This window comes from Triturus cristatus, chromosome 8 (genome assembly GCF_964204655.1).
Source record: "Triturus cristatus chromosome 8, aTriCri1.1, whole genome shotgun sequence".
Lineage (NCBI taxonomy): Eukaryota > Metazoa > Chordata > Amphibia > Caudata > Salamandridae > Triturus > Triturus cristatus.
Window position 1 is genome coordinate 1,006,252,385 of NC_140591.1, and position 12,273 is coordinate 1,006,264,657.

Here is a 12,273-nt window from a genome sequence, read left to right on the forward strand (position 1 = left end):
TGCAGGTAAGTTGGTTTATGTCTGAAGGTTTTGAAAGTGAGGTGGGCAAGCTTGAATTTCTAAAGAAGAAGTTCAGTGATGCTCAAAAGTTTCAGATGCTAAACTTGAAACTGTTTTACAAATGTTGGAATAAAAATGTTTTAGCTGTATTGTTTATGCATTGTACGTCTTAAGTTAGCATTTGTTGCGCCATTTTATGTTCAGCCGCCATTTTGGGCCATGATCGAAACTAACTTCTGTCTCTCTGCCCCAGCTGAAAGCAGCTGCGATAGCTTTTGTTTCTCCAAGGTTGAGCCTAGCTGTACTAATGAATACACTGTTCTCATTAGTGCATACCTTTGCCACTAGATAGGCCAGCTCCCACCCTTAGAGCGGCAGGCACAGGCAGAGTGACCTTGGCATCAAGATAGCATGTGCCCGGTCTCAGGATCAAAACTCATCCTTCTGTATCTCCTTTGTTCATCTGCTACCAAATGGAAATTTCCAGTCAGGGCATGTCTTTATTTGCTCTGAATTGTACTTAATATATCGCCATGCTTGCTGAAGTCAGTCCCTCTGCAGCAATCCCAGGAGGCTGGTCAGACTGGACTTCGCTCGAGTGTACCTGAATAAATATACTTGGTTTGTATTCTCTACTGTCTGACTGACTCTTCATTTGTATGGAAGGCTGGGAGGTAGACCCGGGTGGCCCTAATCGGGTCACTTCCTTCACAAACCAAAATGTTTTAGCTATTCCAACCTCCCAAAACTTTGAATGACATTCCAACAAGTAAAAAAACATAAAAACTGTGAGAGGCAAAACAAAATGTAAAGTGACCAATTACGAAGGAAAGTAAAACAGGAGCATACAGTATTTTTTTTTAATTTACATTTTCATAAGGAAGATTTTAGAAGAGTGCACAGCTCCACGCTTTCAATGCCTTGTTCTGCTCCTGTTTTGTTGCACGCGGCTCCACACGCAATGAGTGTGCTGTTTCTGTTTCACTATTATCAGTGTGGTAGATCTTGGAAAAGCCAGTGAATTCACCTGTATGTTCGATGTGGGAGATGTGGCTGGTCTTGAAGTTGATATAAAATGATAGGCACTTTAGTCCGTAGTCGGACTGGTTATGTCAAATAATTATCACAGCATGGCATTAAATAAAACTGAGATCTGCCCAGATGTCCTTGGAACACATGTCCTGGACAAAGTACAAGACTGGGCGTGGCTGCCTACGACCCTAAATTCAGGCACCACTGCATGATTGGAGGCCTCATGAGACCCATCACCCTGACCAATACCATTTATGGAATGCAGAGTCCTTCTTAATATCTGCTCATGGAATGCGGCAGATCTTCGACAAATGCTAGACGAAGCCGACCTCTACTCTTATTTACACAAATTTCATATTATCATCCTACAAGAAACCTGGCTGGAGCTTCCAATCTCTTTTGCCAGATTTACAGAGGCCTTTACTCCAGCTTGTAAATTGGTGATGAAAGGTAAGCCTTAGGGTGGTCTTGTTATATGCTTTAGCATGGACGTTCCTTTTGATTTAAACATCCTGGATGGACAAGAACCATGGCTGCAGGCTGTGAAGATAGTTGGATGGACCAGGAATTACAATGTCCCTTTAATCACTGTAAAGTTCTATATACACCGGGCCCATGGAGTAAAACAAAGGTTGTTAAACAAAGTGCAAGGTGTAGTTGAAGACTCAAGAGCAACACAATCGGAAGCCTAGCTTTTAGTTGCTGGGGATTTTAATACAAATCTGATTCAAGAAAATATAAAAGATGAACACATTAATGCCCAGGATATTTCATGGACTATCCAAATTCAGGTGCTCCTGTAAACTAGGCGCAGAGACAGGCTGGGTGGAAAAACAACTACTACATCAGCAGCTGGAGTTCTAAATGATCAGTTGATGGGGACATCCCCCCTGCATGGACATATATTTCTGAAACATCCAAATCGACAATTGATTGACAATCTGGCCGAACAAGGTCAGGTTGGCTAATGACATTTGTTCAATAGACAACCAGCCAGAGAGTGATCATCATCCTCAGATTATTAATCTCGCAACTAGTTTCATACTACATCAAAACAGCAATATTATGTATGACGATGCATGTACTGAGAACCTCAAAAGCCTTGGGGGAGACGTGAGGAGTTGGCTTATGATATCGAAGAAATTACCCTTCAACTCTGGAGGAACCTCCATCCCAAAGAAAGAAACCGGCTTGTTGTTTGGAATTAATTTACTAAAAGATTCCTGAACTATGCTCTGGCAAGTGTAGCGGGACACTCCATACTCTGAGCATGATGAAGAACAAAACCCCATATTTCACAACTACACTCAAGCAACAGAAGAAAGATCTTGCTAAACAAATATGCTGCAGAAAAAAGGCCCTTAATAGTTGACATTTGAAATTTGCAGTTAGAATACAGAAAGGAAATTTGGGCAGCAAACAAATAGCATCAGGAGAAATGTTGGGCCAAACTGCTTTACTCCTGTAATATGAAGGACCCACAACAGTTTTGGAAAATTATAAACTCACTTGACAATAGATGCGGTGGAGCATGTAACACCAATATGAATGAGTCATCTTGAATAACATTTTTTAGAAATCCACTACTCACGCCCTAGTCCACGCATAACACATGCTACTTCATAAGATACACATTTAAGCAATTTTTCTTTTGAAACATGAAGCCAGAAGGTAGCCCATTGTGGTATTCCTACGAAATTACTTACGGCAATACACATTTTTCACACTAATACATGGATCCAGGTAAAACAGTAATGGCAGCAAGTTAACTGGGAAAATATATGCCTCACTGGGTTTGAAGCAAAGGTGTGTCTTGGCGCCCCTCCTTTTAAATTTAATTTTGATCTTTTTAGTATTTTGGATGAGGTGGTTACACACCCACCTAAATTGAGCAATAAATTGGTTTTGCATCTATTATACGGAGACGATTTATTATTGTTAAGATGAGGGTAGGGCTTCAGAGATTATTGAACACACTGGAGGCGTATACAAGCACAAACAGCTTGATCAGAAACCTAAAAACGAAGGTGATAAAAATAGGAAGGAAGATCAACAAACCAGATGCCTGGAATATAAACAGAAAATCCCTTACTGTTGAATCAGAGTACAAATATTTAGGTGCCACCGTTGTCTCCAGAGGCACCTATAAAAAACAAATTCCAGGTGAAGGCCAAAGTAGGGTCTCTTATTTTTGCATGTGGTCTACTCGAAAAATCGTAGAAACGAGCAACTTACGGCCCCATGCTTATAATTCCTAATGCCGACTGATCCCCACCATTACTTATGGGAGTGAAATAATGAGATGGAAGGATCTGGCCTCTTAGATAGGTTGATCTTTAAAACCTACGGCATATCTTTGGTTTATCAACATTTGTCCTTCCATCATAAGTGTGCCTGGAGTTTTGCCTTATAAAACAAAGCCTAGCCAAACGCGAGGCATTTCTCAAAGCATGCTATCGATTTAAAAATGGTCACCCAGGATCCCTGGACAATTTGATCGGACAAGAGTTAAGTGCCTCGAAAGGATCTTAGGCAATTAGAGATTATATTGTATCTTGCGTCCAGCAGGTACAAGTGTTGGACTTTATTACTGCCCTGTGTACAGGAGCTGCATTTAAAAAGATAATAATAAATAAACGTGTATACTATGAAGGCAGGAGGATAAAAGTGACCTGGCCAAGCGTGCAAATTCATGGCAAATTATTAACAATTATTCTTCCCCCGGCCCACAGGCTAATTTATTCTGGTGATTTTCACATGTTTTAGAAAGTATGTTTTTACAATACCGTTTCGGGACCTTGACAACTTTGGACAGTTTGCCATCATGGTCCAGCCACCAAAAAATTTGAAATGCAGGCTTTGTGGTAAGGCTGAGGAAACGTTAATATATATTTTATATATTTGTCCTAACCTTGTAGCTGCACAAAGAAAGTACATCAGGACCCTACCCAATTGAGATGGGGGCTCGTACCTGTAGGCATACATTTATTGAGAGCCTGAAACCTACTAACACAACACTGAATCTAGGCTTGGTAAAATTTCCGTTATGATATTCAGAACGAATTAAGACTATATAAACCATTGTTCTTGAGAGCCCAACAACATTTAGATGCCCTGATATTTAAGTGTCAGCCCCTCTAAGAGGTAATTTCGCTTTGTACCTGTAAGATATATCAATTACCACATGGCACTAACGATCTGCTCCTGGTATAGGACTTTCCGCTTTATAAGGCTTTTGTGGCCAACTTTTCTTTTTTGACCCGAGCACATCATAACTTTGTTCTTGGCATAGTATTTTAAGCACTCCGTATTCTGAGGCCTCCGCCGAGCAAAGTGCCACCTCAAGAGTACGGGAAAAGATGGTATTCCTCTCAGGAGTAAGTGCTCTATGGTTTGAACATTCAGGACATATTTTTAACCGGTTGGGAGACTCTATTAAATTTTAATTGTTATGCCAGTGAATAACTCAACTATAGCCCACCCGTCCGCATGAAAGAGCACACGCGCTTTAGTAGATATTATAATAGCAGCACCTCAGGCACCTTAATGTACAAAAGCTGATCTGCACAACTAGCACTTTACTGCCTGAACAGGCATAAAGATTCATGTCCTTCAGGAGATAACGCATAAAGAGATTTTATTCAAGTGCCTGTGGATTTTCAATATTTACTTTCATTAATGTTATTACTGCCTTCAGCTCACCTGATGTTACACTGTTTCAATTGTGAGGTTCAGCTGAATTTGATTGTATGTTATTTAGGTACTGTTTTTAATGCGTCTTAATGTACATGTAATGATTTGAACTAACTATGCATGATAAACAAATACATATGATGGTCGCTATAGTTGCCGCTTTAGGCTGCAGCAAAGTCTGCCTAAGACCCTGCGATGACTTCCTCAAGCTTCTCCTTAGCTACGGTGCATAATAACACAGAGAAAACTATATACATTCTTGAAACGAAGAGCACAGCTGGCATGGAAAGAGGTATTTTTTTTTTTTTTTTTTATAAATTTTTTATTATTTTCCATTTCCATCTCCACATCATCTCTTACACAGGTGTTGTAAGCATTATTCAGGAAGATTGTGCTCCACCCTTCATCCCTACAAAGTTGTCATATTATGCAACCACAATGATTTACATTATTACCCACAGTCTCGTTGCCTATTATTCGCCAACTTCCGCCCTACCATCCCCATGGAAAGAGGTATAACATTTAAGATAGCCCTCCCAAGCATACAGATTAGGCCCCCGAAAGAACGTGTTGCCTGTGCTTCATGAATGCTTTCTGACCAGCTTTATTTATTTTTTTACTAAACCCAAAGTGAAACTGAAGTTGAACACTTACTGTCTTTTCATTGTTTTCGAATGCCTCCCTTGCTTCCTCGTAGGTGCAGACTTCTTCCCTGCACTCGCGCTCGATGTTCCCTTGTTTTATCTCTTCCAGGAAGCTGTTGGCCCTGGGTTGTCGTTTCAACAGCGCGTTTGCCTTGTCCTCCGACAGGAACACTGGAAGAACGTCAGAAGGAAAGGATTACTGTCCGAGGCGCACCGCAGGGCTCTGAACTATCGCGAGAGGTTTCATTTGCTAAACACGTCTGCAAAAATCAATCGCCTCACGGTGAGGCCGTGTGTTATGACACATCGTTATGTGAGGGTTTCGATGCCTTAAAAAGGCACAGGAAGCTAAGGAGCAGTGGAAAGCAGGCCTGTCAGAAGTTTTTGCGAGGCATAGGGCAACTTGCGTTTAAATATTTAACAGGTTCATCTGGGGGAAAGCATAACAAGCATTGGCAAAGCCAATAGGTCTCACCCATTTAAGAGCTATTGGCTTTGCCAATCTCTTTTAGCCATGTGTAGAGTAGCATGGCTGCTGTGCAGCATGGCTAAACGTCAATACATTATTATTATTTTTTTTTAACTATGACGCAGGAACAGGAAGCCAAAACGGCACTACTATAAAGTCAGCACTGACCACGTTATAGTACTTTATTTTCCACATGGAGGGTGGGAGCAGCACAGACAATAAGAGGAGGCAACACAGGGGGTGGGATAGTGGGGGCAACACAGACAAGAGGAGGGAGGTAGCAATAAAGGACAGCACAGACAACAAGGGGGAGCAATAACGATGACCGGGCCCAGCAGTTTAAGGACCCTAGTCAATATGAAGCAATCAGTGTTTGGTCCATGCTCCATTTGAAAGAGGAGGGAGTGTAGCCAGCATGCACTCCCTAATTAGGAGCAGCAAAGGGGTGACAATGTAGCCCACGAATGGTAATCAACGGTCTGCTTTCATGCCCCTTCTAGTAAACAATATCTCTCGCAAGCGAGAGCACACATGTGAGCTCATACCCTGTCACATGAGAGACTATAAAAAAATCCCTGTAAGCTCTGGCATCTGATGCATTTAGTGCGAGGGACGTATTTAGCTACCTACTCAATAAATTAATTTTTGTAGAAGGTGCGTGGAACCTTTATAAATCGTGGAGCTTGGGTATTTTGTCCTCTCAGCTCTCCCCTTGGGACGATCCTGGTTGAAAGGTATTCAAGATCGCCCCAAAAGTGCAAGGCAAGGTTGCCTTTTACAGGCGGACGGGAAATTTATGCGGAAATGTACACCAAACTTTTGCACCATGTGATAGTAGAATAATTTTTCTCCCTTCACATGTTTAGTCTTGGGATTTTTAGGGATAGTCTCCTCAACGGGTGAAGATACAAGGTTGCTTCTACCCTTTAGAAATTCAAAGTCAGATATGACTTTGTAAAAAGGGTTCGATCCTGGACCAGAAGACTGCGCCTCAGAAACAGAGCTGAACTTCCAAAGGTGGGTGGCTGGCCTGATCAATATGTTATTCCTTCTATATAGTTATGCAAAGAGATTCATAGGCAGATCTCCTTGTACAGCAATACAATGACCAAGGATGGAAGTGGAGACATCCCTCTATATTGCCACAACCTGAAATTTGTTAGGAATAAAAAGGAACAATTTGACACCATCCTAGAACAGCGAGGAAACAATTCCTATATACAAATTTCCTAAAATAGACATCCACAATATATAGATGGAGATTTCCCCTATACTGCCTTTCTTGTCAACTCGGGCTAATGTAAGAAAGTATTCAGCAGCATCTGCCTATCACTTCAACGTAAATCACTTGCATTTAGTCTAGGGAATTAAGGGTTTCCTATAGATGTTAAAAAGTGGAAATGTTTTAGGAAAAATATTATTCTAGTAATCCACCACCCTCGGTCTTGAATCCTGTGCATTAAATGACCTCACGTCTACATAACAAGAGGGAGATTTTCTGTCACCCGTGTAATGCAGTACACGCTCCAGTACCTAGAGCTTTCCAACATAGCTCTATCCAAAAAAATCAATAATATTTCTGCTTAAGAGTCACACATCAAGTCCCATTTCCATGGTTTAGCCTAATTTTTAGACCAGTTCACAGTAATATAGGAAAACGCAATTTAGATTCATAAAAATAAAATATCACATTTGCTTTTTTATTGGCCTCAATTTTAACATAATGAATCAGGCCGTCTCTATAGTAGTCTCCTGCTCGCATGGTTACTGCAAAACAAGACAAAACACATGTGCGTTACTTATACAGCGCAGACAGACTGCCTCCTGAGACGCATTAGAAGTTGGGATGAAAAATGAGTACTTCTCGCTAGAGAGTACTAGAACTTGAGTCCTCCAGATCCTTGCAGGCTTTGTCACACTGCCAACCAATGTATACCATACTTGCCTCGGTGAGTCAGATGGCTGCATTTTCTTTGACAAAAGAGAAGTCTTGGCTAAGACGGATCACAGTTATGGCAATGCGTGCAAACTGCAATAGTGGATTTGTGCACAACCATTATAATTTCCAGCTACTCCACCGAGAATACAAGCAGTAGCACATTTTGCTTGTCTAGAACTTCAATGTTACTTATGTACCCAGGCTTCAGAAACTATTCTTTATTAGAAATACAGAGATGAAAAGATTGTCGCATCACTCAACGTGGACTGGGATTTGAGGCCCAGAATGCAAATTTGGCTTACAGGTGCTAAAGTTGGTTTTGTGGTACTAAAAAGGTTTTATACTTATGAAGGTTTTCACGTGAACAAATGTACTTAAGGGGCTAGAAGTAGGGTGGAGTGGTAGTTCCAGGGCTGGAATACCCTGCGAGTATGTGCACGTCAACACATTTTCATGGTTTACAATAACAGAATCGTACAACCACACGTATTGGATGTGAAGATGATTTATCCTTGTTCCTCGTGATAGCACCATTGTTAGAATTTTTATATGAAGTGCTTCCTTCATGAATATTGTCTTGCTGTCATTTCTTTCCACATCATTCTGCAGCCTTGAGAAAGTTATAGAAAGTAACTAAACACGTGTCGGCTGCCATCCATTATCATCTGGGAGGTTCTAGGAATAGGACCTCCATATAGCGACTGTACCTTTTGCTGTGTGAAAACTGTTAAGAATGTGTGAAATCTAAACTTACGATTGTAATTTGTCAGTGAAACACGTTATACTGCATCATTTTGTATTAAACACATTTCTATGCTACTTATGCTGTCTGATTGACATTTTCTGGGATTTGGTATTTGTTGATACTCCATTCTTCCGTAGGGGCCCTAAGCCCAAGACTTGAAATAATATAGAACTCAAATTGTCAGAGTGCCGAGGTACAATCATTTATTGCATTAACATTTACATGGTTAATGGCATTCACCAAAACCTCACCAACCCTCCTTTCCCAGCCCGTACATGTCCAATAGAGGAAAAAGAAAACGCACGTGTGTTTACAGTTGCATGAGCAATTAGAAATCTCAGCTCATGTGAAAATGTACTTCACAAACGTTTGCTGTGACTATGGTTTCCAGGCCTACTTTCGTGGACCCTTCAACATTCCTGAAAATCAGCTTCATATGCAAGATCATAGAACTAACAATACAAATGAGTCAACTATGTTCAACTACCCCCCACCTCAAAAAAGTTACTCCACAGACAAACGGAAGCTTGCAAGGTTCTACCTTCTCCTGGGCTAAACTTCCTCACTTGAGTACTTCAACCTGCCATACAGTTTTAATGCAACTTTTAACCTCTTAGTTAACTTATTTATGAACCTTAAACTTCCTGCCTACTCTTGGTGTGCGCTTGCCTACTCGCTGCCTTTCACCCTGGATTGCTGCTGTCAACAACAATAAACTTGGCTAAGCCATGCCATCTTCTTGGCCAGCCGCCACCTAGAACAAGCATTGGCATAGCCAATAGGTCTCACCTTTGGGACCTTATAAGTGTTTAGTCATCCAGCACAATATTCTTGGTGCAACAACATCAAGTTTTGCATGGCTAAACACTTATAAGGTCCCAAAAGCAAGGCCTATTGGCTATGCCAATGCTTGTTTTGAGCGAGTGGCTCGTGCAGGCATGCCACGGTGAGGTAGAGATGCTGCGAGTGCTTTTACAGGAGCCCCTGTGACATTGCGCCTCTTCAAAATTTATCTTGGGTCTGGTGTTATACTTCTAGCCCCTATTCCCGTCTTCTCGCACCCAATGCATTCTTAAATGTCCCATGTACAGCCGGGGTTGACACTCCTTTTACCCCTACCCTCCAGTGACACTTCACCTGTCACGGGTGGTAGTGGTGGATGTGGTGGTGGACATGGTGGTGGATGTGGTTGTGGTGGTGGTGGACGTGGTGGTGGACGTGGTGGTGGTGGATGTGGTGGCGGTGGTGTACGTGGTGGTGCTGGAGGAGGACGTGGTGGTGGTGGAGGAGGACGTAGTGATGGTGGAGGAGGACGTAGTGATGGTGGAGGACGTAGTGGTGGTGGACGACGTAGTGGTGGTGGACGACGTAGTGGTGGTGGTTGATGTGGTGGTGGACGTGGTGGTGGAGGACGTAGTGGTGGTGGACGTGGTGGTGGTTGACGTGGTGGACATGGTGGTGGTGGACATGGTGGTGGTGGACATGGTGGTGGTGGACGTGGTGTTGGATGTGGTGGACATGGTGGTAGTGGTGGACTTGGTGGTGGAGGTGGTGGACGTGGAGGATGTGGTGGATGTGGTGGTGGTGGATGTGGTGGTGGTGGATGTGGTGGTGGTGGATGTGGTGGTGGACGTGGTGGTGGACGTGGTGGTGGTGGTGGACGTGGTGGTGGTGGTGGAGGTGGTGGTGGTGGAGGTGGTGGACGTGGTGGACGAGGTGGTGGTACAAACTATGTAAAGAGTTAAAACACGCATTTCAGTAAGGTGACCTAGAAGTAGTTGAGACGTGAAAGAGAGCTGATGCAGTGTACGAACACTGTCACAAACCCGGTCACAAACCGCGGGATGAAGAGCGGGCTGAGTTTTGTGACACCGAGCCGAGAAGGCTAAAACACTCTGCAGAGCCACGATAAACAAAGAAATGAGCATTACACCGTAGTCACTCTCGTATGTTTAAAAATGAAGCGACATTGAGGGAGGGCTTCCAAGTACTGCAGCCAAGGCGAGAGAGGGTAGTCTCCCCACCTGTAAATTATCTTTCTTTTGCGAACAACGGTTTGTATATGCAATATACCATAAGCCATGACAACGGCTGCCTCCAGGGCAGGCAGCACTTACTGTGAACGAAACAAAAAGCTCCAGTGGCGGTACGAAATAATCATGCATTGTCGCAGCTTCGCACCAACCACGTGACGCGCCGCGAGGACACACAGGGTGGAACCCGTTAATGATTGTCTCATGACTGACCAAGAGCGCCTGAGCAACGTCTGAGTTTCCTTTTCATCACAACAACGTATCCGGCCAAGTACAGGATCACGTGAGAAAACCACAGCGATGTCGACGGGCTGTGGCACCTTCCACGAGGAAACTGCCCTTGGGCAATACGTTCTGCAATAAGTAGTATCACAGTACGACAGCAGCAGACAATTTTCGCGTCGGCACTAGACGTGCCAGGAATCGGTCCGGACTCCAGGCACATACACAGATTATTCATTTAAACCCACAAGTATTTCGAGGATTGAAAAGGCGTATTTGACACACAGGACTGCGAAAATGAACGGACCAGTGTCTGTAAGACACACGTCAACATTTGGATAGAAAGTGACATTTTGGGAATTAAAACAAGCATTGGCATAGCCAATAGGTCTCGCCTTTGAGACCTTATAGGTGTTTAGCCATGCAACAGTTGCATAACTAAATACTTATAAGGTCCCAAAAGCGAGACCTATTGGCTATGCCAAGCGGCCGTGAAAGTGATCGCAATCGCGATCAAACATCAAAGTGGCTGTGCTGCTGCGAAAGTGAAAGTAATCACGGTCAAGCGCGGCACGTGCGCCCGCGCACATGCACTGTAGCTCTATGCTGGCCTGGTAGCACTTTTTGGAGCCCTCTCAATAAGTCTCGCCAGACCAGCGCATGCGCTGGGTCAGGCGAGACCTAAAAAAATTAAAAACAAGCACGGCGAGCCTCACATGAAGGAAGAGGAGTGGCCACGTGAAGAGAGAGGGGGAGCATGAGGTGAGCCCGCAAGTGGAGCAAGCGCGCTTGGGAGAGCAGTCTGCTCATTTGCGCGCTGCTTAGGCGAGACCTAAAAAGGCCTTTCCCCGACTTTTTCTGCCCCCCCTTAGGGTCCTGTAAGCTCTAACGCATGTGTAAAACCGTAGCCACTACTTCTCGTACCTGTAGAATATGTAGATCCTTGACAATAAATGAAAGATGCACTCCATCTCTGCTGAAAACTTCCCCAGGATCATACCTCAAGTGTACATGCTCAATTCTACTAATATTTCGCTCTCTACCAAAAGTCCTCATCTCTCGGTTAATTTGTCTCCTAGTTCTCTCCATTGCTGCTGGTTTGGAGGTCTCTCACCAAACTCTTCTCTCTATAAACTCTGTCCACATAATGTGGCAACCTGACCACTGCTTTTGTATTTCCAACAAATCACCTTTCATCGCTTCCAAGAGAGGTACCCTTTTTGTAACGCCAGGTCATTTTCACCTAAATGTATTAACAATATGTCCAAGCAAATCCCCCCTCAATCTTTAACCTATTCAAGCAAGATAACAGTTCCCTCCATCTCATCCCCCCTTTGCCATGCCATTGTAGGTTTAGTATGGAGGGGGTCAAAACCCAAGTTGGCCCCATGGCTGCTTTGGCACGCCTGCCTTTATGTCCACTTTACAAAGGAATATCCTACTCTCCCCAACGACAAGCCTAGTATTGAATCTGGAAAAAAAACACACAAAAAACA

General features: G+C 43.3%; 1 protein-coding gene across 2 annotated transcripts in view; it reads right to left on the minus strand.

Moving 5' to 3' along the window:
* The window catches only part of PRRG1 (proline rich and Gla domain 1), a 364,802-nt gene that overhangs the window by 103,342 nt on the left and 249,187 nt on the right, over positions 1 to 12,273 (minus strand). For both annotated transcript variants that reach the window (XM_085622576.1, XM_085622575.1), the window contains exon 3: positions 5,380 to 5,540. In XM_085622576.1, coding sequence (XP_085478702.1) covers positions 5,380 to 5,540 — 161 coding nt within the window. The remainder of the gene's footprint in view (positions 1 to 5,379; positions 5,541 to 12,273) is intronic.